This window comes from Eleginops maclovinus, chromosome 17 (assembly GCF_036324505.1).
Source record: "Eleginops maclovinus isolate JMC-PN-2008 ecotype Puerto Natales chromosome 17, JC_Emac_rtc_rv5, whole genome shotgun sequence".
Lineage (NCBI taxonomy): Eukaryota > Metazoa > Chordata > Actinopteri > Perciformes > Eleginopidae > Eleginops > Eleginops maclovinus.
Genome location: NC_086365.1, coordinates 13,445,018 through 13,467,676, shown reverse-complemented (window position 1 = coordinate 13,467,676; position 22,659 = coordinate 13,445,018). Strand labels below are relative to the sequence as shown.

The 22,659-nt window shown below is 41.9% G+C and overlaps 2 protein-coding genes across 9 annotated transcripts in view; both read right to left on the bottom strand.

Moving 5' to 3' along the window:
• Nucleotides 1-6,335: 6,335 nt before the first annotated feature.
• Nucleotides 6,336-17,310, bottom strand: cntn1b (contactin 1b). Its single transcript, XM_063905659.1, has 24 exons — nucleotides 17,224-17,310; nucleotides 14,390-14,548; nucleotides 14,271-14,306; nucleotides 14,055-14,181; nucleotides 13,741-13,922; nucleotides 13,496-13,591; nucleotides 13,195-13,407; nucleotides 12,711-12,810; nucleotides 12,425-12,609; nucleotides 11,886-12,010; nucleotides 11,684-11,801; nucleotides 11,425-11,575; nucleotides 11,205-11,332; nucleotides 10,490-10,662; nucleotides 10,255-10,378; nucleotides 9,794-9,961; nucleotides 9,512-9,661; nucleotides 9,363-9,433; nucleotides 9,012-9,264; nucleotides 8,783-8,904; nucleotides 7,747-7,936; nucleotides 7,539-7,660; nucleotides 7,259-7,415; nucleotides 6,336-7,180 (listed from the first exon to the last, which is right to left on the bottom strand). The coding sequence occupies exons 2-24, from the start codon at nucleotides 14,445-14,447 to the stop codon at nucleotides 7,098-7,100; spliced, it is 3,132 nt and encodes a 1,043-aa protein (XP_063761729.1). The 5' UTR covers nucleotides 14,448-14,548; nucleotides 17,224-17,310; the 3' UTR covers nucleotides 6,336-7,097.
• Nucleotides 17,311-18,426: 1,116 nt separating this feature from the next.
• The window catches only part of nrcama (neuronal cell adhesion molecule a), a 50,246-nt gene continuing 46,013 nt past the window's right edge, over nucleotides 18,427-22,659 (bottom strand). For all 8 annotated transcript variants that reach the window (XM_063905875.1, XM_063905874.1, XM_063905879.1 and 5 more), the window contains one exon: nucleotides 18,427-21,948. In XM_063905875.1, the coding sequence (XP_063761945.1) occupies nucleotides 21,714-21,948 (235 nt within the window). In that variant the 3' untranslated portion in view covers nucleotides 18,427-21,713. The remainder of the gene's footprint in view (nucleotides 21,949-22,659) is intronic.

Genomic DNA, 22,659 nt, shown 5'->3' with positions numbered 1-22,659 from the left:
GTCCCTGAAACACTGAAATGTCTCTGCTTTGATGAGGCTGATTCTCTCTAGGTGTAAACTCAGAAAAACACACCTGACACACATGATGGGAAATAATGTTTTACTTGGTGATGAGTTTTATTTTCTAAGTCATTAACAGTCTGTATTTCCGAAATGCTTTAAACGTTAACAAATGTGGGTGTGATACAAACCACACTAGCATTGTCTGAATTAGAAATGAACCTTTCCAGCTTTTTAGGAATAAAACTAAGGCAGGTTAAAATATTTCACCAAGGGGGAAGCACATTAAAAATCAGCAAAGTCCGTATTCAGCAGCAGCGCCATAACCATTAGCATTTCCCCTTACTTAGCATAATGTGATGCCTCTCTTGCTTTAAGCAACACAGATGCATTAAAAATGCATCCATCTCAATTAACTCTTTACAACACATGGCATTTTTCACCTCTCGTGAAAAAAGAATCCTAGGTGCATCACAGGTGTTCAGCTTGTAGCTTAATTGAGGTTTTATGCGATCATAATGGAGAGTGAATTAGGATTACTTTAAGTGTGACTCCACTGATTGTAATGTCAAAGCCAATCGAGATTTGTCACAGAGATACTACACAGCCTGTGGAGATAACATATTTTATCCTCATAATGTATTTTATTAAGTTATTTAATTTAAGTTGGCCTTCCATAAAGGGAATAATTTTAGTAAAACACTGGGAAATTACGCCGCAAAGAATAGAATAGAATCGGAGGATGAAACCCTCTTTATTAGTCACATACATGCACACAGCAGAGCACACACAGTGAAATTTGTCCTCTGCATTTAACCCATCCTAGTACTAGGAGCAGTGGGCCGCTATTGTGCACCACAGCAGGGCCTAGGAGGTGAACTGGGATCTCTCCAAGTAGCAGTCCACTTTCCATATTTCAAGTCTGTTCGGGGACTTGAACCGGCGACCCTACGATTCCCAGTCCAAGCCCCTACTGACTGAGCCACTGCTGGATACGAACAACGCCTAAGGGCAGGGTTTGTACCAGGAACCCCCTTTACAGTCACTTTCTTTTTTTAAAACATGTGCATTTATACATAGACAGTGGGAGTTGTCATTTTAGCTTTTAATAGAAGTGGTTGTGTGTATTGTTGTACTGTATGAACATTGTTAGCATTTTGGCGAACCAAACTTAAGGAGGTAAATGGACTGAATTAACATACCGCTTTTTCTTGTCTTAGTCTCTTTTTTGTCTGATTGTATAATTTAAAATCATTCTGTTGTAATATTTATTTGCTGTTGTATGATTTTTGCCTTTTAAATGTATTTTCTCTTTGTGTCTTGTCTGGTTTTACTTGCTGTCTTTTTGTTTTCCCACCTGACTTCTCTAATTGTGTTTACTTGCCGCCTCTGTGTTTCACCTCCTCTCTCCAGCTCTGTCTGTGACTAGTCTTGTGTGTATCAATGAAACAACTACTGTAAAACAGTAACAGTTGTTTTACCTGGTTCCCCTGTTTTTGTGTCAAACTGTCCCTATCAGCTTTTGATAAATAAAAGCTTGCGTCGTGGGACTAATAAAGGAAAAACCTATCATATCTTAGCAACCACACAGTGCCCTGTACAACACAAGTCACCTCTCAAACGCACACGTTCAATCACAGAGGCTACAATAGAAGGTGTTGTCATTCATCTCACAGAAACACTCTCAATCACTCCAGCTTTAGGGTTCAGTATCTGGTCCAAGGACACATCAACATGTAAACTGCAGGGCTCAGGAACGAACCACTTTCTGATCAGCTGACGTATTTAGTACACATTTTGCAAAAAAACATAAATACTCACATTTATCAGCCAATCATCAGTGTTACATACTCAGACAAAGAAGGGGGAACCATCGTTAAAGCTCACAAGGTCAAAGGTTTGTTACTATTTCTGGAGAGTCATCATTTGTAGAGGGTGACACATTTACTGCTGTGTTGTTTTTTCAGTGGTAATCAAATTTATGACACTTTCTTGTTAGGACAGTGTGTGCTGTGTTACGGATGCGTGTAACACAACACGACACAATGGGTCTGTCACCTTTCTTAACAATGCCACACCGCTAATGACTGTTTATATAACCGCTGTGTTGACAATAGAGCCTGTCTCCTTGGCTGAACCTGAGACACATGATGCAATCCGCCAGCTTACCAATGGAGTCTGTTTGTGAAAAGGATTTTAGATTGCTGTCGCAGAAAAAAGTGACTTTGAATTGTATTTTAGTTGTATGCTTGAAATCTGTTTCTGAATTGCGTGATAAATCCTGTCATTATTCCGCGGTTGTGAGGAGAGACTGAAGAGGTGATGATGTGGCCTAAAGTGCACTGAGTGATGCCACATTATTTTGCGGTGTCTTTCAAAGGATCTTCTTTCCCTTTTCTCAAATATCTATCGCCTGCTTTTTTTTCTGCCAGCGTGTTTCCTGTCTCCGTCTGCTTCCAGCTTTCCCTTCCTGACAGCACAGGTATCACATTCCTCTTTCATAAGGCTGACATGCATCCGTCACTTCATGGCCTCCTGTGTGACAGCTGAGAACGCACAACACTAATGGCTAAGGCCTTTCTTTCCTGTCTACACCTGATACCAGGGCAGATTTTACGCTGAGCAGGTAGAAAAGAGCTTGTGCAAAAAAAACAAAAAATGTTATATATTAAACCAAAGTAAGTTGAAAACTGTCACAATATATTTATAAACCTAACCTGAAAATTGAAAATAAAATCATACTATAGTGTGTATTTATAAATGCCATAGAATAAAAAATATATATATATTTTAACATGTTTAATTATAAAAAAAAGTTGTAGTAAAATACATTAAAAATTCAGGAATAATGATTGAAATGAATTCATTTTAAAGCATGTCGAAACAATTGGAAAAAAAGGCATATTTTAGTATATTGTTAAAAAAAGGAATTGTATAGTTTGTCAAACATATCAGAAATGAATACAAAGTGTAGTTTGTCTAAAATAACACCAAGCAGAGAAAAAACATACAAATTCAATAATATAGTGAACAATGTGAAAACGAGTCATAGTATAGTATGACATTTTGAAATATGACATAGTTGTGTTTCGTATGGACTGCCCATTTCCCAATTTCAGTAATCAAACTGAATAAACCTCCCAAAATGCTATAAGGTGTTCCCAGCAATAAAGGCTCCTGGCTCCAGACATACTGCTGGTAATCTTTAATTTGACTCAAAGAGGATTGGAAGCAGTTTTTCTGGCATCAGCAATACCAAGGGATGGGTCTGCCAGCACAGAACAGGGAGGAAGAGAGAGGATTTGCCAGAGCAGACTGGGGGGTCCTGGTGCAGGGAGAACACAAACTTGGCAGCATGCTGGTGATCCACACAACCAAGTCACACAACAATACAACCTGCCTGTCTTTATTTCCGAGTTTAGACAGAACTGTGTATCCAGGGAATATTTAAACAATGAGGTTTCCCAATTTAGCCAATGGACGGGAAAAGCCTCTTCTGTGAGAGAAGACAATGCTCAGTAAGCAATCAATTAGCCCTTAGTGCCACACAATGCGGCTAAAACGGTTCCCTTCAGCCTCAAGGTACGGTCTGCCCACCATCAGCCTGATAAAGCACCGCCACCAGAGAGAGGGGTATGCGAAGGAGCTATTCTTCACAGGGTAAACTAGGTGATAAACTATCCATAGAAGAAGCAATTACTTCCTGTTCTGACACCGCAGCCCATTTCAGCCAATCGACCAGCAGGAGGGGCCTCCAACTGCGCTCTTAAAGGCTGCTAACCTGGTTAACTGAGCTGCTAACACGGGCCAACTCTGCCACGCCAAATTGGCCTGGGAGATTTAGTGTGGCTCTTTCCAAACCTGGAGCCATCTTGATGTTGCTCACTAGGCTCTCCGCACGGTTGGACCAGCAGGAGTGGCGTCTCCAGTCTGGGCTAACGAGCTAGCAAGCCAGGGGCCCCAGCCAAATGTATGTGATTTATAGGCCAATGCAAAGGCTTTGCATATGTCCTGGTTTGGCTGTTCACTGGCTTTATTTTGAACTTTCCCCTATATTTGTGCATGTAGTATTCATAGCATTCCCCTTGGTGCTGCAGCGCCAATTATAGAAAATTGAAATTGATAGCATGGCGCTATGCAAAAACAAAGCCCCTTGTATATGGATAAGGATAGGAATGATTCAGAGAGCGGAAATTGGGTCGAGAGGGTTTGATAAAAATGCAATGAGTGCCTGTGAGAGGTAGGAAAATCGCACAGACTCCACTCCCTTTGAGCACCTAGGTCTATTATTAAATCTATTTATGTGCTCCCACCATCACAGGTCCAACCTTACAGCCAGAGAGCGTCTTCTGATCAAATGGAAAGCAGCAAAGGGAATATCTAACAGGTAAATAATAAGCTGCATGCCACTGCATCGTGGGACTTCATCTGCTGCATCCGACACCTGGGAATAGTAGACGCTGGAGTACAAAAGTAAAGTCATTGGTAAAGAACATGAAGAATTAATAATGTAGAATGGTTATTGAGTAATGGATGTAGCCTGTCAAAGTTGATCCTATTTTAAATATGTATGTTAGAAAATGTAGTTTAAGGGTTAGGGTTAGTGTCACACTATTGCATTTTTAATTACACAATTATCAAAGCAAAGAAAACACACAATACCATTATTATAAGCATATCTGTAAAACACACACAAATATGTTATTGTGTGTGTTCTTGTTAAGCTATTAAATCAGAGGAATTAAACACAATTTTTCCATGGGACATTTGGGGAGTCATATTTGGGGAGTCATATTTTTAGAATATTACAGTTATTGCCAACCAGTATTTGGGACAACAACATATTTCATAACAATGTAATTCCTTTTGTTTGTAAAAGTCAATCTGTAGAGTAACTAGACACTAAATCTGTGGAATAAATGGAGTAAAAAAAGAATAGAATACTTAAAAAGAAGCCAAAAATAGGTCAAACACAAGTATGTGAACACTGTGCTGTACAGTAGATTAATTGAATTGAATTAGCTCTGTATTTAAACCCCATCTGCCCAACGATGCAGCGTTGGCACGTCCACACAGTGTGCTGCAAACCACAGGGTGAGCACCACTCTGTGCCGATGCATTTTATTCCGACAGTGAAGCTAAATACAGACTTCAGTTTGCATAAGCATCCTTCATCAGGGGAGTTAACCCATCACCTTTCTTATTTACGGTAATGGCTATGGGAGTGTTGCGCTTCCTTCACATATCTTAGCTCAATATCAGCCAGAGCCACCACAAATCCACTCTAATGACACATAAGCAGCATTTCAAGTGTTGCATGCGACTGTGTTGACCAATGTAAATGTCCAATTTAGCAAACTACATGGGGTTAAGTGCCTTGCTCAGTGGCAACTCACACAGGAATGGTCCTTTTGAAGTCACAGGGGCAAAATAACATTTCTGAGATGCAACATTCAAAACATTTCAAGCCAACGAAAAGCTGATTCTGTCTAAAGGAATACTAATTCCCCTGCAGAGGAGGACTCACCTTAGTGCGTGTGCTTTGATTGCCTGTAAATGACGGCAGCATTAGCCCCACATGGGATATTTGTCTGTGTCTCGGTAATCTGTTTTAAGGACAGGAGGTAAGATGAGGGAATTGCCGGAAATGGAGGAGAGAAAAGGAGAGATAAAAGCCTCCCACACAGAAACAATCAAGCCTGCTTCAAAGCACAAAGGCATACAGAGATAATGAAAAAATAAAACACTCATCTTCATTTTTCCTGAACAGCATTACAGAGGAATAATGGATATGCACACTTCCTTATTTACAGGGAATAAGAAGAAGCAGAGTATGTGAAACAACATGATGATGACAGCAGATGTGAATAATGCTTTCATTCATTTTTAATTAATGCAGTGATGCAAACATTCATATAAAAAAAACTATTAAGGATAAGATGCATGTCACAATGACTATTTTTAACGTGAGATCATGCCAAATGATACAGGGAACGGTGTTTAATCGCATGTAGACATACTGCCATCTGCTGATTGAAATCACACATCACATTTCAGTTTGCAGGCATGACATTAAAGTACTTCCTGAACTCCAAACACTGGATTGGATAAATTGCAGTTGCCTCAAAAAGGTGGATTTTCCAACATATTTGAAGTTCAATCTTTTCTTTTTAATCTGAGATCATGTTGAAGGGAACACCTGTAATTGGCTAATTAAAAATGGCTCAACCAATGACACGATACAGATTGTTGTACTCTGTTTAATGGTTTTGCAGCCTGACATAAAGTAAAGTAGCATACATATACAGTGTGTGTGATATACAGCTATTCTTCCAACCATGGCTTCATTTACCATCATCAAAGTGATATGGGCTTTCATCGTTGCAGCTCATAACTCTTGTTGTATATGCATATGATACTAGGGAGGATGGAGATTTAAATGAACAATTTAGCAAGCATCGTCTCTACCTGTAATACAGCACCATGGAACAAGTAGAAACGAAAGGGATTTTGAAGAATCAGCTTGTGGGTGATGCTCAAAAAAAGGGAGAACAACATGAAATCCTGCTCATTCCGAACCAAATGCAGTGATTATCATACAGCTCTTTAAATAATTGTCACTGCTTGACCCTGTGAGAGATATTCTACCTGCTTTCCAGTTTCAACTCCCACAGGAAACAGTGATAAACATAAAGGAAGTCGAATAAGAAGAACAGGACGTATAGTATTGGTGATAGGACAGTTCAATTGAAAACAACTGGTTCCTGAATGCCTTATTTTCTATCTGAACACACTGTGTGTAGAGCTTAATCACAATATCTAACAAATAATTATCGGTTTCATTCATTTTAGCGTTTATCTTGAGACATATCAACCAGTCCAGAAGTCTTACTCAGTTAAATACACACAGTTTTGTTCATTTAGAAGATGAAGCAGGTCCTTACCAGAGCTTTCTTTGTGAAAAACAACTTCCTGTTGCAACAGAACAGATGCGTGATTTTAACCAGTGTGACAAGTGTTTGGAAGTGAAAACTGGATCCCTTCTATTCAAATGTACTTCCCAGAGTCTGTTATATACATGTCGCTTGAGGCAGGGCTTATATTTCCAATCCCATAATGCCGAGCGCCAGCAGCACCATAGATGCCAGGCTTAGAGCGGGTGTGATGATTGGTGCCCCACCTGAGGAAGAAGACTAAATGAGACAAATGGACCCAAGAGGAGATAAAGTATTATCTATATTTATGTTTTTAGCCTTACCCTTAATACTAATCATCCTGACGGGGCCATCCCCTCCTTCATAACGTCCGCGTACCAACAGCTCAAAGTCTCCCATCTGAGGCATGGGGAAGTCCATGAAGTGCCAGCCAGTCATGTAGACTTTCCCATAGATGTATCCTGTCTTTCTGAACATAACCTTGAACACAAAAAGTAGTTTGGGTTTCAACTTTTCCATTTAGACTCTGGAGTTTGTATTAAACCCAATGGAAAAATGTATTTTCATAGACTTGAGAGATAAAAAGAAGCATTCCACACTCACCTTATAGTAAAGAGGGAAGGAAATATTGCCAAACCAGTCATACTGGATATGATCCCACCACACATACAACCACTGTCCTGTCCAGGTAACGTAGCGCCACATCCTGGGAGGGTCTGGTGGTGCTGGAGACAAAACACAATCATAAGCTAGGACCATATCTATACCATCACTGTCATTGTAGGTGTTTAGAGTCCATATTTCCTCTTACGTGCTCTCTTTGTGAACATCTCACAGTGTTCACCAGGAGGTCCGAGGCCCGCTCCATTGAAGGCACGGACCTCGATTAGGTAGTGAGAGTCTGGCAGCATGTTCTCCAACCGGGTCTGGTTGGTTGAGGCTGAAACAAATATACGGTGTGCTCCCGGCTCCGGATCATCGTACTTTCTCCAGTATTTCACCTGGAGAGCAAGAAACCCAATGATTTGTTAAAATAAAATGTTAGTAACGTAATGTCGTCATAACTGGATAAAGAGTGAAACTCGCAGCTACGATGTTCTCGATACTCGGCTAGCTAGGAAGTCGATGCAATAACATGTAGAATGCAGGATAACTAACAAGACAATCAGAAATGTAAACTGGTTATGATACTTCTTAAAAGGGCACTATCTGTCCTGTAAACTCCAAATTTCTGGTTTCTGCGACCAGAAGTAAGTTTGAGTTTGTTGCATTTAGCAATCGCTATTAGCACTGCAGTTTTTGTTCATTTAATTTCACTATGAGAAGGCTAAACAAGGCAGCTATATCAGCAGTTTGAGCATAAAGTGTTGCAAAGGATAGCTTAACTTCTGGCTAACTTAAGGATTTGACTTACTTTTATTCCTAATTACCCAATATGTTAACTATTCAAATGTTCTTCTGACAAAACAGCTAATGCTAGCTAGCTAATGTAAACAATCTATAACAAATGTGTCTCCTTTACTGTATTGGAATTTAATTTCCCTGGTTCTGTACTGATAAAGTTGTACCGTAATTAAAAACGTTTGGTACAATTTGATAGCTTTCAGATCTGTTATCATAATCATTTCATTTGTATTAGGACTACACATTTCAAGTTTAATGGTTGCTTCAAGTAAATCGCTTCAAATGTGAACTGTTTTTACAACCTAAATCCAAAGTTTAAAGTGTTTACTATTAATAAAATGTGCCAGTATGTCTCTACTTAAACCTCAGATTATTTATTGTACGTCTTTGAGACCGAAAGCTTAAGTTGGTGCATAAAACGTATACCAGTAAAAGCCGTGTACCTGGTATCCCTCAATGTACTGCTGTAGACCTGTACCAGTGTCCACCACAGGCAACCACCAGACCAGAGCTTCAGTGGAGGATACCGGCCTGGCATAGATATCTGTTGGAGACTCTATGGGTTCTGGAGACAGACAAATGGAAGAGAAACATTTGAGTCAACCCCTCTTAGTTTAATGTCATCCCTTTCTTTTTATAAAGGATTACACCATACGGAAACTAAATCCTCACCCTTTCTTGGGTAGTAGATGACCTTGGTGAGGCTGTACGGTCCATCTCCCTTCACGTTAAACGACTTGACCTTCACCTGGAACTCTTTGACCTGGAAATCCTGTTCTGTGGGTTTGAAGTAAGTGTCCTTGTGAATGTATCGCCTCGTCTCGGGGTCCGAAATGGTCTGGTACCACCAGTCGTAAGCATCATGAGGCTTGAACGCCACGATGTAGCCAAATTTTTTGCCGGAGAAAAACCAAGGCTCCACGGGCTAAGGGGTCAGGAGAGGAAAGAGTATAGGAAAGGAAAAACAACTTAGACTTTGTAAAGCAAGTCTTTTGAAGTCACATACGCAGGGTGCTTACTTACAGTCCATGTGATGACGATCTCACCATTTTTAATGCCATAACCATCAACATCAGTGGGAGAAACCACTGGTTCTGAGAAGGAAGAAAAGCCTTTTTAATATTCTTTCTTGACTTAAAATAAAATGTCAGATATAGGTATTCTCTTCTTACGAGCATCCCATGTTTTGATCTTGAGGGAGGGGATGCTGGCCTCTCCGGAGCCGTGCTCGTTGGTGGCGATGATCCTGAACTGATACTCCAACCAGGGGTACAGGTCGGTCACTTCTGCCCTCTCAGTATGGCCATCCAGAAAGGTTGGAGCTGAAGGAAACAATAAATGTCTTTAATTTTCTGTCTCTAGTTAGATGCAAGTAGATTTCATTTGCAGGTAAAGCAGTCAGAAGGCTGGATTTAGCGCAAGTCTGCCCCCTGCTGGCAGTGAGCAGTACTCACAGGTGTTGGCGTCCTTCCAGTCGTCTTCATTCAGGGACCAGAAGTGTCTGGTCTGAATGGTGTAGGAGAGAATAGGGCTGTTATGCTCTGATCCTTTAGTCCACAACAGCTTCACCCATGTGTCCCCAATCTCTTCCACTCGGATCACCCCGGGGGGTCCAGGAACACCTGGATCAGAGAGGGAATACACATGGATTATTCTTTTTTTGCTCCGGATAAAAATATCTACCGAACAATGATGACTGGCGTGATAAATAGAACAAAATAACTTCCTTTTGATATAAACTACACATCTGTAAAGTTTTGTGACTTTATTTTGTAAGGTTTCAAAGTTATGGGGCCAAACTAATCTAAGGACACACACACACGCACATTTTCAAGGTGAAAATAATGCCAACATGGCTGACGCTGCTGGTAAATATTAGCTATGATCCTTTTAGGCAAAGCATGCTGGGACGTACCAACAATCTTGAGGTCGGCGTACGCAGAGTCGCTGTCCACCACTGTCTGAGTGGTGCAGGCGTAGCGACCTTCGTGCCAAATCTGGACATTCTTAATTCTCAGATCACCGCTGCCATCGTCACTCTGAACCCCAGGAAGCAAAAACATGGAGATGAGAGGGGAGGGAAAGAGTGAGTGCAGGAGAAAGTATATCTGGCATCAGCTGGGAGACGTTAAAGAAATGAGGCTACCTACCAACACGCGTTCGTAGTGTTCCCACTCGGAGTGAAAGTCGATGACCCTGAAGTCGATGGTCCAGATGAATGTGATGTCCAGCATGGGGTCGTAGGAAGCGGCGCAACTCAGGATGATTTCATCACCTACCATGGCCTCAGTGTCCTCCGGTGGTAATGTGATGCTGGTAGCCTCTAGGTAAACAAACAAGAAAACAGTAAAGATTTTCATATGACATTTTGTTTTATACGTTATGTTTAAACTTTGTAGCCAAAATACAGACACTAATACCCTTTAAGAACAAAAATATCCCATTGATCCCACGGCCATTACAGCACAATGTAAAGGTTTCTATTATATCAGGATTACAATCTAAAGCCTTGGTTTTAAAACTGTACGTATACTTTTTTCCAACACACTTTTTTCTCATCTGTGCCCCATGAGGCAAAACCATGCTTTTTCCTTTGTTCACACTAGGGTTCTGCTGGTGTAAAATGGAGCACAGCAGTGCATAGCAACTAATTATTGACCCATGACCCAGACTGTGAGAAAAACAATCCCCCTGATTTAGTGTAGAGAAAAGAAGTAAATTCTTCATTAAACAGCGACATTATATAATCAAACTGGCACTTAAAGAGTTGAAATGTAATACATCATTTAATGGCATTCTTTTTTCCACATTCAGTACTAGTTTTTTTTTTAAGTTACCACCAGGTTGCATAGTATGTCCACAGACCTGTGATAGTGAGATAGCCGGAGCTGTTGGCCTTTCCCTTGTCGTTCTCTGCCAGGCAGGTGTAGAGTCCTGCATCATTTTCCGTGGCGTTCTTGATCTCCAGACTCCCATCGAACATGATGGAAATCCTGACGATGAACACAATGAGTTAAGCTACGCAGCGGGCATCGACGAGTGGATCTGGGATACATACTTTAAACACTGTTAATGGAGGGTTTACCTTGAATTGTTGTATAGGAGCTCCTTGCCTTTTGTCCAGGTGAACCGAGCTCTCGGAGCAGCTCGGGGTTTACACTCGATCACCACGAGGCCATCTTTAGCTCCGAGAAGCTGCTTCCTCACGGGGTTAAACTCGAAGGTAGGAGCACACGCTGTGGGAAACCATAAGGGGGTCGTTTAGTGATAACTTCTGATGTGTAACATACAAATGTGCTTCCTGATATTAAGTCATTCATAAAAGGTTTCCACAAAGGTCTCACTGATGACCCGCAGCTCGGCGTTGGCGTATTTGATGCCCCAGTAGTTCTCGGCGAGACACTGGTACATTCCTGAGTCAGCAAAAGTGAGGCTGGAAAACTTCAACTCCCCTTTCCCATACTGGAAAACACACAAACCCCTAAGTCAATACCATGTACTCTGAATTTCTTTAATGTATGACAAAGTGTAGGACTCTTCTCTGACCATGTATCCGTCTTTGTACCAGCGGATGAACGGGAAAGGCTTCCCCGATGCCACGCAGCGCATGGTGTGCTCGGAGCCGATGTCGATCTGAGTGTTGTTGATGGTTTCCGCCCACTCCGGAGCAGCTGAACAAATAACAGGGATATAAAAATGATAGATGAACCCCGATATTCAAACACATGGACCATACAGTGTTGAGTGGTCAGCTACTTTTTAAAAAATTATTTCTAAATCCTAGTCAAAGGTCAAATTTCCTTGTTAGATTTTAGATGGATGGATGAATTTCATATGAACAAAATGTAGTGTTTTTATAGTCATCGAGATATCAAGTGTTTTAATTTAATCTTAAATGTGCTTACATTTGTAAAATAAAAAAAGGGGTTTCTTGACCAACATATACCATCATTTTGGTTAAGGTAAGAACCCTGGCATCTACGTTTCTGTGTTCAACCAACCACATCTCCGTACTGCAGTAAGTCTACGCTCTAGAGTCGACTCTAAACTTTATAGTATCGTACGCCTCGAATGAAATCACTTACACTCCACATACAGCCAGGCCTTGTGCCAGTCCTTCCCTTTGGTGTTGATGGCTTCACACTCGTACCCCCCCACGTCCTCGTACTGCACGTTGTACAGGTGAAGCACGGCTCCTGATTCGCTGATCTCATGGTTGGGCGGCAGGTCCGTGTGGTCCACCTTCCTCCAAACAATGTCAGGGATGGGGCTGACAGGGGTGGGGCAAAGGAAGTGAACAGGTGCCAGTATATTAATCATGAGCCCTCAGACCTCGTTATTTCAGTCCATTGAGGAAACAAAGGAACATACTTTCCCAGAGCGAAGCACTCCAAAGTTATATTAGAGGCCAGCATGGCAGTCGTGTCTGGAAACTTCACCCTGATGTCCGCTGGGTATTTTCTCTCCTCACCTAAGGAACAAAAAGATAGTTTGCAGAGGTGTAATGCAACTAAGTGCCTTTACTCAAGTACTGTTCTTAAGCATTTGAGCTACTACCTCAGAGGAAAAACCATGCTTTTTACACCACATTTATTTGACACTATTGTGGTCATATGAAATGTATTGTTTTTACTTGTAATTGAAGTATATATTTAGAGAAATTGAACGAGTAAGAATCTTAAATAAGGTGATGATAGACCACAAGTTCCCTGAGTATAAATAAAGTACACGGAAAGATAATAGCAACATTGTGGAGCTGCATTTAACAATTATGACGCATTTTCTCCTAAAATAATCAATTGTTTTGTCAATAAAATCTCGTTTTATGGAGTAAGTAGAGCTAGTATGTGCTCACCATCCTCGGGCGGTAAGGGGATGAGGGGGATGAACTTGGAGAAGACGCTCTTCCCAGTGACGGGGCTGGACACGAAGCAGGAGTAGTTTCCCGCATCCTGAGCTTCCACTTTGGAGATGTACAGGTTCCCGTTCTTCTGGGAGACGAAGCGGCGGCGGTCCGTGTACAGGAACACCGGGAACTCGTTGTAGATCCAGCGGTAGGTCACCTCCACTGGGAAAGGGAAGCACAGAGGTCGTTATTGTCATCTCATCTCCACAAGACGGTTTTAACTGAAGGAGACGTGAAGACATGAACGTACGTGGCCAGACTTTGGGAGGGGCACACAGGAGGACGGCGCCCTGTCCTTCCTTCACATGAACCGGGTCTCTTTCCTCCTGTGGAAACTCCTCCACGACTAGGAAGAGGAGAAAATAAGAAAGGCATCAGACGATATCATTTTGATTCCCAAAGTTAATGACAATCATCATTTTTTCTTCAAATGGTCCGAAAATATTCTGGAATCACTCATATCTTTTTTTAACAAACAACGCTTAATATGCTCACATCCAAACTTGACCCTGGCCTCCTTGCTGATCACGGTGCCGTAGGTGTTCCTGGCGACGCAGATGTACGTCCCAGCGTGTTTCTTCTGTTTGGGGTTGGTGATCACCAGGTTCCCCCCCACCAGGCTATAGTGCTCGTCCGGCTGCTCCATCAGCTTGATCTCCCAGTTATCCCGGCGCCACCTAGCAGCAGGGGCAGAAGAAACATTGAGATATTAGTAAAATAGCAATACTACGATGTAAAAATACTTGAATGTCAAAGTCTCCAAAATGTTTCTTAAGTGCACAACACAAACAAATAAGTGTGTGTGTAACCTGTATGTAGCAGCTGGGTTCGCCCGGGCTCTACAGTTCATGGAGATCCTGCCATCGGGGGAGTCCTCAGTGTACACCACATCCACCGGCTCCTCCTCAAAGATGGGGCCGTATCCAGTAGCATCCTCTGACAAAGTGTACATAAACAGTGAGCTGACACACTCTGATTTAAAAAGTCACCCTGAAACGTCTGCTCAGAAACTGAAGGAAACTCACCTCCGTAAATTCTAGGCTCATTAAAAAGGACCGCCACTGCAAAGCAAAACATAAAGTCATGTCAGCCAACCACAAGTGTTTAAGGGGATTTATTTTAAAAGCATCTCGGTGCCTCCTACCTGTGAGGGAGACTGATGAGGAGAGAGCCAGGAGTAGTACGGCGGCGGCGGCAGCCATCACGGTTGTCAATCAGACTTATTGCAGCAGCGTGATATATAGGAGGATGAGCAGAGGGACGCAAAGAAGAAGATGATGGACAGGACATGAACTGGAGAGGGCTGAGGAGACACAAAGAACAGATTGGAGAAACAATTTAAAACACTCTGAGATATAACACCACACTGATGACTGTGCAGGATTTTCCACACACTGCAGATGGAATCTTCCCTGCTGCATATAAATGATTAAACATGTGAGTGACTCAGCAGAACACTGCACATGCATCTGCAGAGACACAAAGCGTGTGTGTGTGTGTGTGTGTGTGTATGTGTGTGTGTGTGCACAACACGCAGGGGAACACTGCAGTACGTAGACAGCTCCTGCTGCTGCGTCACACATGCTTACACATCACTTCTGCAGGATGAATAGCAGCCCTGCTGAGAGCGACTGCAGTATTTCAGTCTCGCTGTCAGACAGCAGCACAGGGACAGATGTTTAGAGACATGAGGAATATGGAGATACAAAGCAGGATGATCCACATGTGTGGGAGCCTAACATGTGGGGGGAAACCATGGTTTAATGCCATCAAACACAGTGATATTTTTGAGTTAGGCATGCACAGACTTAGCAAGAGGGGCAGAGGTATGGTCTTGACTCACATGACTTGGTCTTGATTTGACAAAATACAAAAAATGTTGCCACTCAACTTGGACGATAACAACAATAACATCACCTGGACTCGAACCTTTAAAAAGGAACACCTTCCCCCCATCCTAAATAGGAAAAGTATGTCATTTTAAAAGTATAGCACAAATCCATACATTTCCCTCCACTTCCTGATTCAACTAGTGGTAAAACTATTCTATCAAGTCAACACTGATTCCCAGATCGGGTCAAATGTGTTGAATTAGGTCAACTATAACATCAGCTGTCAAATTACCCCTATGATACAAAGTGCTCGTGAAATAAGACCATAAAACAGTAAAAGACACAACAACAAAATCAACAGACCTTAAAAAAACACAAGAATTACAAACCCCTCGAGGAGAGACAAATGGCACTTCACATAAAAAAGTTTTCAGCTGCTTTTTACACGTGTCAACAGAAAAAAACACTCTGGCAATTTGGATATTTCATTGATCAATTTCGACTTCGATATTCCGATTAATTGTGCTTGGGACTAAACCGTTAAGCTTAACAGTCAGCTCAAAGCTCAGCCTTGATCTGAAAATAATCTAACAACAAAGTCAGAGGTTAAGGTCGATCAGAGACGCTGAATCGAGAAGAAAAACAGCTTCCCTTTAGATGATTTTATTATAATAAAGGAAAGAAAACATGCTTGTGAAAGGATCCCCATTAGCAGTAGCATGAGCATTAGCTATTCTTCCTGGGGTCTGCACACACACAGTCAAACATACATATAACAGCTCACATTTCATGTAAATAACAATTCAGTATGAAGTAAAAACAAAAAAGATGTATAACCATCATTGGGCCAAATATAAAATAATGCAATCAGTTGTAAATGTTAGTATTCATTTCAAGAAAAAGCTAGTTGTTGAGCTAACCATTGTAGCCCTGTGTATCCTACAGCACATTTAGCCTTGATAGGCATCTTTGCAGTTGCTGAGTCATTGTGGATATGAGAAACAGAAAGGGGCAGACAGACTTCCCATGAGCCTCAGCATGCCTCAACCAGAGAGTACCCAGTGTACAGCACATCCACACACACTGCAGCACTGACTCCATAGTGCACTCGTGATATACGACAGTATTGCAAGTGAAACATATTTCAAAAATCAATAGTGCACAAGCTTCCGTGACACTTTCATATGCGGCTTTTGCTTCTTAGATTAACACTGCAGCAATCTGTCCCACCACTAACTCTGATCAATTGATCGGAGTGTGTTTTCATGCGTTTCCCCAGAGATAATCCCATCACAGATCCTCTTTGGACAGAAATTTAGGTCAGCTCATGTATTAAGCAGTGTCTCAGTGACCGTCCGAACAACAATGTTATGTGGGTTTGGTGGCCGCACACACAAGCACATTCAAAGCCACGTTTGGATTCAACAAAAGCATATCCCATGATGCCTTTTTAATCTGAAGTTTTCTAAATGTGGGGCTACAGTAGTTGATTGAAGTATAGGCAGGGATTCCTGTTATAAAAGCTTAAATGTGTTATAATAAAGGCATGATTGAAGATGTGATAGAGGGGGGTGGCTAGGTTAGTTTTGGACTCCTATACATGTTGTTTCTGCTATGATTCATAGAACAGGGGGAAGGCAAATTATATATATATATTTATGCAACTACATCATCATTTGCACTATTGATCTTTAAAACTCAATAGCTGCATATTTAATTCAAACACAGTACAGAAACTATATTCAAACAGGATTTGAAGGGAGTTGCCCCCTCGCCCTTGAAGGACAGTTTGCCCTTTACCAAAAAACACATGCATGATCCATCATCTCTCTGCACCCTTGACGCATGCCGTGTGCACACTTTCACCTTGCCTCTGCATTAACAGACATTAGGGAAGCTAAATGCAAACCTTTGCTCAAACAGCGCAGTTATTCGGCCTGTAAAAGTAGCTGCGCAGCTGCTTACATCACTTCAGCCTAATGGCGAGAGTGAGCGGCACCGGTAATGCACTGCTCTGCATTGCGGTACTCCTGAGCCGGTCCATTTCACCTCTCCATCTACATCCCACCTTTCCCCCACTCAGCCCGGACAACGAGAGGCAGTTTTAGGTCATGCACGCTCACTCGCATGTGGTGTCGTTTCTTACCTTTGAGGCAGAATGGGAAATCTCAGTTCTCGGTCCGCATGGCACACCTGGATCCAGAACCGCAGCGCCCCGCAGCCCACCCGCCCGAGCTGTCCCGTTCAGATCGAACTTTTCTATTGGAGGAGAGCGGCTGAGTGACACCTCCGTGTGGCAGCGAAAGCGAGGCTGTGATTGGTCCTCTGCAGGGAGGAGGGATGGGAAGGATGCGGGCATCATGCTGCTGCGCATCCCAGACATGCAGATAAATCCTTACATGGAAAATCATTTAGGTTGCATGTGCACGTCATAGAAGAGTATTGGATTTCTTTAATACCACAACAGGAAGAACCAGTCTATCCAAACCTAGATGAGAACTAAGGAATATTAAGGTTGGATATAATAGTAGGGATAGTAATGATTTTGTCACCCCTAAAATGTCATACACAAAAACACAAAATGAAAATCCTCTTAAACACTGGGCAATCACACACATTTAAGTCACAGTAATTGCAAAATGTTATGTTTTGTAACATTCTCATGACTATTATTTCATATGAGTTAATATCCATCCCACTAATTGTTTACCTGTAAGTCACAATTTTTTTTTTTAAAGGAGAAAATTCCCTCACAAAAGGATGCTTCATGAAAACCATATGTTATTGCGACCGCGTGCTGTGCATCATAAATGACCTCCAGAGCCATCTATTATTAATGACACATTCAACACCAGTTATATCAGTGACCGCTTTTTCCCCATGAAAGCCACATTGTGAGGAAGAAGATGAAGAGGAAGAGGAGGGGGAAGAAGAACAAGATAGAGTGCAGGATAAACAGGCGTATACTAATATTATTTGAATGATTTATCTTTAAAATGTCTTCTCTTCAGTTATTTCAGATAATTAATGAAGCATTATTTATTGCACAAGTGATATGAATAGGAGGCAAATAATACCTTTGATTTATGGATCTTACATTTATAATGTGAATCATCAATGTTTGCAGATTTAATCAGTTGTCTTCTTGGAAATAAACCATCCCAGACAATGAAAGACAAACGCACAGATCAAGATTAATCCAGGGATTAATTGTTGCTGGTTTAGCTCTGTGTTTTTTTTCAGATAAAATCATTCCCAATTTCGTACACTAGATGGTGCTACACACACACTCTTACATGTTGACCTGCATGCATGACCCTAAAAGAAAACCAGATTTGAAATCCTGAAACCAACATTTATTTCATTTTTTTTAAACTTCATTTAAAATACAAAATATTTTGCAATATTATACTGTTGAGTAAACCATTTCGACAGCCTTTCATGCTTCTCATGTAGCTTCAACATTAACCAGAATGTCATATTATATCATATCATATACTGTATATTCTACTGTATGTCCACCAGTCACTAGAACATTGTTTCCATGGGGATTCACACTCCGATGTGCCGGTCCGCATAAGCGTCCTCCTTCAAATCACAGTTTTGTTTTTAGTTTTTTTTTAAATGCACACTCTTAAAAAGGATGTTGTGTAATTTGGAACGACAGTTTTCCAGCGTCGTAGGACTAGATGCTCAGATGTGTTCGAAATGACACATCCTGTTTAAGCGAGTGCCTTTTTATAAAAAATACAGAAAAGGTGCATGAGCTGTCTGAGACAGAAACAATACAGGTGCCACAAGAGCTCATTCACAAGTTAAACAATCTCCTTTTGTACCTGATAGGCTAAACATTTGCAAATTCACCTGACAAGTAAAAAAAAAAAGTGAAGAAATGAAAAGAAATTCCACAGCAAATGAAGAGTGAAAAGTGTAAATAGTCTCGTCTCACACACCGCCACCCTAACCCATAATGCACCAGGGCTGATTGAGGTCAAGCTCTCACCTTTGACCGCAACACCTCCACTCTCAAGTCAAGCCGTTATTTACAAGATACAACAGAAATATCTACACGAGGAAAGCTGACACATCGTAAAAACTTGATGCAAGTTATGATTAACCTAAGAAGTGAAAATCTGGAAGGAGAAAAAAAAAAAAAAGCTCTTGGATTTCCTGTTGAGTAGACATCAGAATAATAGACCATCCTCCGTGGAAAAGCGATATTATACATCACGCACGCCTAACACAGTAGCATGCATGTGCTGCACACACACACACACACACACACACACACACACACACACACACACACACACACACACACACACACACACACACACACACACACACACACACACTCGTGCACCCAAGCATTCACACATTCATTTACAGGAATAGAAAAACTCACCGAGTGCTGCGCTCAGAACGTGACGACACACAGATATAAGGTTAAATGCATGAACCAAAGTCACCAGTGTGTTGCAGTGAAACAAGCAATATTTTCATTCATATAAACACGTACACTTTTTTCCACATTCAGCATCATTTTTCCCACCCCTGCGTTTTTCTAAGTGCTACCAGTGACAGTTCGCCCCGCTCTTAAGAGGAGTCTGCTTCCTGTTGGCAGTTACCTGGTGAGTGTGTTGGCAGTAGTTCAGTGCTGTTGGAGCGACATGACGAGGAGATGACGGCTTCTCATGAGGTGTCCATGATCTGACTCTGCTTCATTTGATCCTTCCAGACATTTCCTTAAATTCTCAGCTGCATGGTGTGATTTGGTGGTACGATAAGGGTGTTTGATTGTCAACAAGATCATAATAATCTAGAGCTGAAAATTAATCCTTGCAACTAATGCCAGTGTATGACCGCCACTTTTTAAATCTTATATGAAGATGTAAGAGATAGACATATTTGGATATTGTTATATGGTATTAGAAGTGTTTCAAAGGCTGCATAACAGAAGAGTAGAATCTTATTGGTTCAGTATTTTGTAATAGCACCAATAGTCAACCCTATGTCATCGACACAATATCGGATTTGAACTAATTGGTAAAAACAACGTAATGATATTTGATATTCTCCATTCTACGGTGGCCAACAGCAGTAAACACGTAACAGCGTCCCCAAACACTTACATTAGGAGGAACACGCTGAAGTCTCATATGCTTTATACTGACTAAACACATACAACTGTGAAACAGACTATCTGAGCGAGAGTATGCATGTATTCGCATGTTTCATCAAGTTGGTGAATATTTTCTAAATGCTCTTCCACATTTGCATGTGGTTTGGCATATTTGGGTTTTTCTATTTGCATTGTTCTTGCAGCTGCTGCACGTCTCTCCTTATGCAAGTGTTTTGGGTCGCTGTAGCGTGTTTGCACCTGTTGCCCACATGAACTTTACTTACTCGTTGACCATAGCTCAAAATAAAGGATGTAATCAGCATTTTATTCCCAAGTTGTCTTTTGAGTGGGTTGGTATTGTGTATGCAAAGTATTAATGGACTCCTAAGAGCACTACTGATCCCAGGTCAGTGTGGTGTTTGGAAAGTGATGTAACTCTATGGATCTACGAAGGCACTAGAAACCGTGCTGAGAGGTTCTCAAAATCTAAACATCCCAAAGTGCGTACCACTCAACCCTGTTCAGGTGCATTTATCATATGTAACTGTGTCCTTTTTTCTGCCATTACAGAAAGTCGGGGGGAAATCGTTGCTCTGGCAGTACCACGATACCAGGGGTGGAAGCGCTTGACACGACACTGGCCAATCACAGCTCGGCTTGTGTTCAACAAGTGCTCGGTAGCAAAGGTGCAAAGAAACAGATTGGAAGAGGAAACAAAAGCAAGCAAACGTTGAAAAATCATGAGGCTGAAAGCGGGAATAAGTGTGGGAGTACTAGTTGTCTGGCTGGTGACCGAAGTGTTTGAGCCAGGTTTCCAATGAATACAAATGGACAACCCCGACTTTGAAATATAATTTTCTTCTTATTCTATTACATATGTACAAACAGTTCATCCGTCTCAAAAAGACTAGCTACTTAGTGTCACACTGTTCCGCAGCGCTGTCAGACAACGCCGCCGTTTTTTCTCTTATTATATCATACGCCATTTAACACTTTGACTGAAGAAACGAAACAATAATACCCAGTCGCTAGTAGGCGTGCACCATATACAGTCTCAACAAGCGGCTCGACTCTGCATAAGGGGGAGGGAGGGGGGAAAATGCTTAATAGAATCATGATTTACTCCATGCAGATGTTTTGACTCGATGCCTGCCTGCGGGTCATGTGGTGTACTTTGATAAAATATATATTTGGATACATCGTGTTTGAAAAGGAAATGGCACTAACACACACTTCTGCCGAGTCTCTGGTACATTCCTTCTGCTTTTCTATATTGCTTCTTCCTCTTCTTCCTCTCCTTCCCTCCTCACGTCCCTCGCTTCACACCTTCTTTTAACGCTTATCATGTGGGATGTGTTTGCTTTGTTGAGTGTGTGTGTTTCGAGGAGGTCACAGTGTGACAGACAGGGGCTGGCAGGGGGTGTGGGGGGGGGGGGCAACTGTCACCACAGGGATGGTCACATTTGCCAAGGTGACAAGGTGTATCGCAGCCAGGCCCGCCGGGGGCCCTTCGGTTAGACGAAGGAGTTCATGGCGTTGACAGGCGACGGGGCCTCCGAACTCTCGTTCCCTTCGTGTGTGTCTTTCTCTTTCTTGCCGCTGTACTGGCCGATGAAGGAGCCGTCCTCGTTGAACTGTCCGTCCCCGCCCTCCCCGTAGTCCACCAGGCTGTCGTCGCTCTCGTCCCGCCGCACCGTCCCGTTGGACGGCGTCCGGCTGCCCTTCAGCGGCTTGTGGTCCTCCGTGTCGCTGTGAAAGGGATGGAAGAGGGTTAGTGAGAACATCATTTGTGGGACATGGTTTGATCTTTCTGCAGTGGTCAGAAACCCTGATGCCTCAAAGAGTAATCTGGCTTTTCCACTGCACGAATACCCCATTTACCGTACGTCACTACAGCATATTTATTGCTGATGCGTGCACAGTTTGCTGCAACGTCAATGAAATGAGGAAGTAATATCTATAATTGACTACAATTGATATCAATACTGAATCTCACTAAATACTATAAAGGCTTACTATACTGCACAGTAACTATGGGATGCGTGGAACATCACTCTGCAGGGAGCCTGTACAGAGGAGCAGCTCAGCCACATCTATAGCATGGTATTATCTACACTATAGTGTTAGTGCTGCTTTCAGTCTGGGTTAGAGTTGGTGACCACTGCTAGAGAGGGTTTCCCAATGCGTGCTGTTCAGTCTCTTGCAATACTTTACCTTCAAATCAACCAATATGCTTTCAGTTGACATGCAATCATCCAAAATGCACTTATTTTTCAATCCTCCCCCCCCTCAAAAATCCCTTTTGGTTAATACTCGGCAAGCTCTACAATCTAAATTCTAATATATTTCAACTTCATTTTCAAGCTCAATGCATTTGTATTCAATTAATTAAATGGAAGACGCTAAGGAAGTAGAATTTGTTCATGTTAAGTGTTAATGATATAACTGTGGTTATGGTGT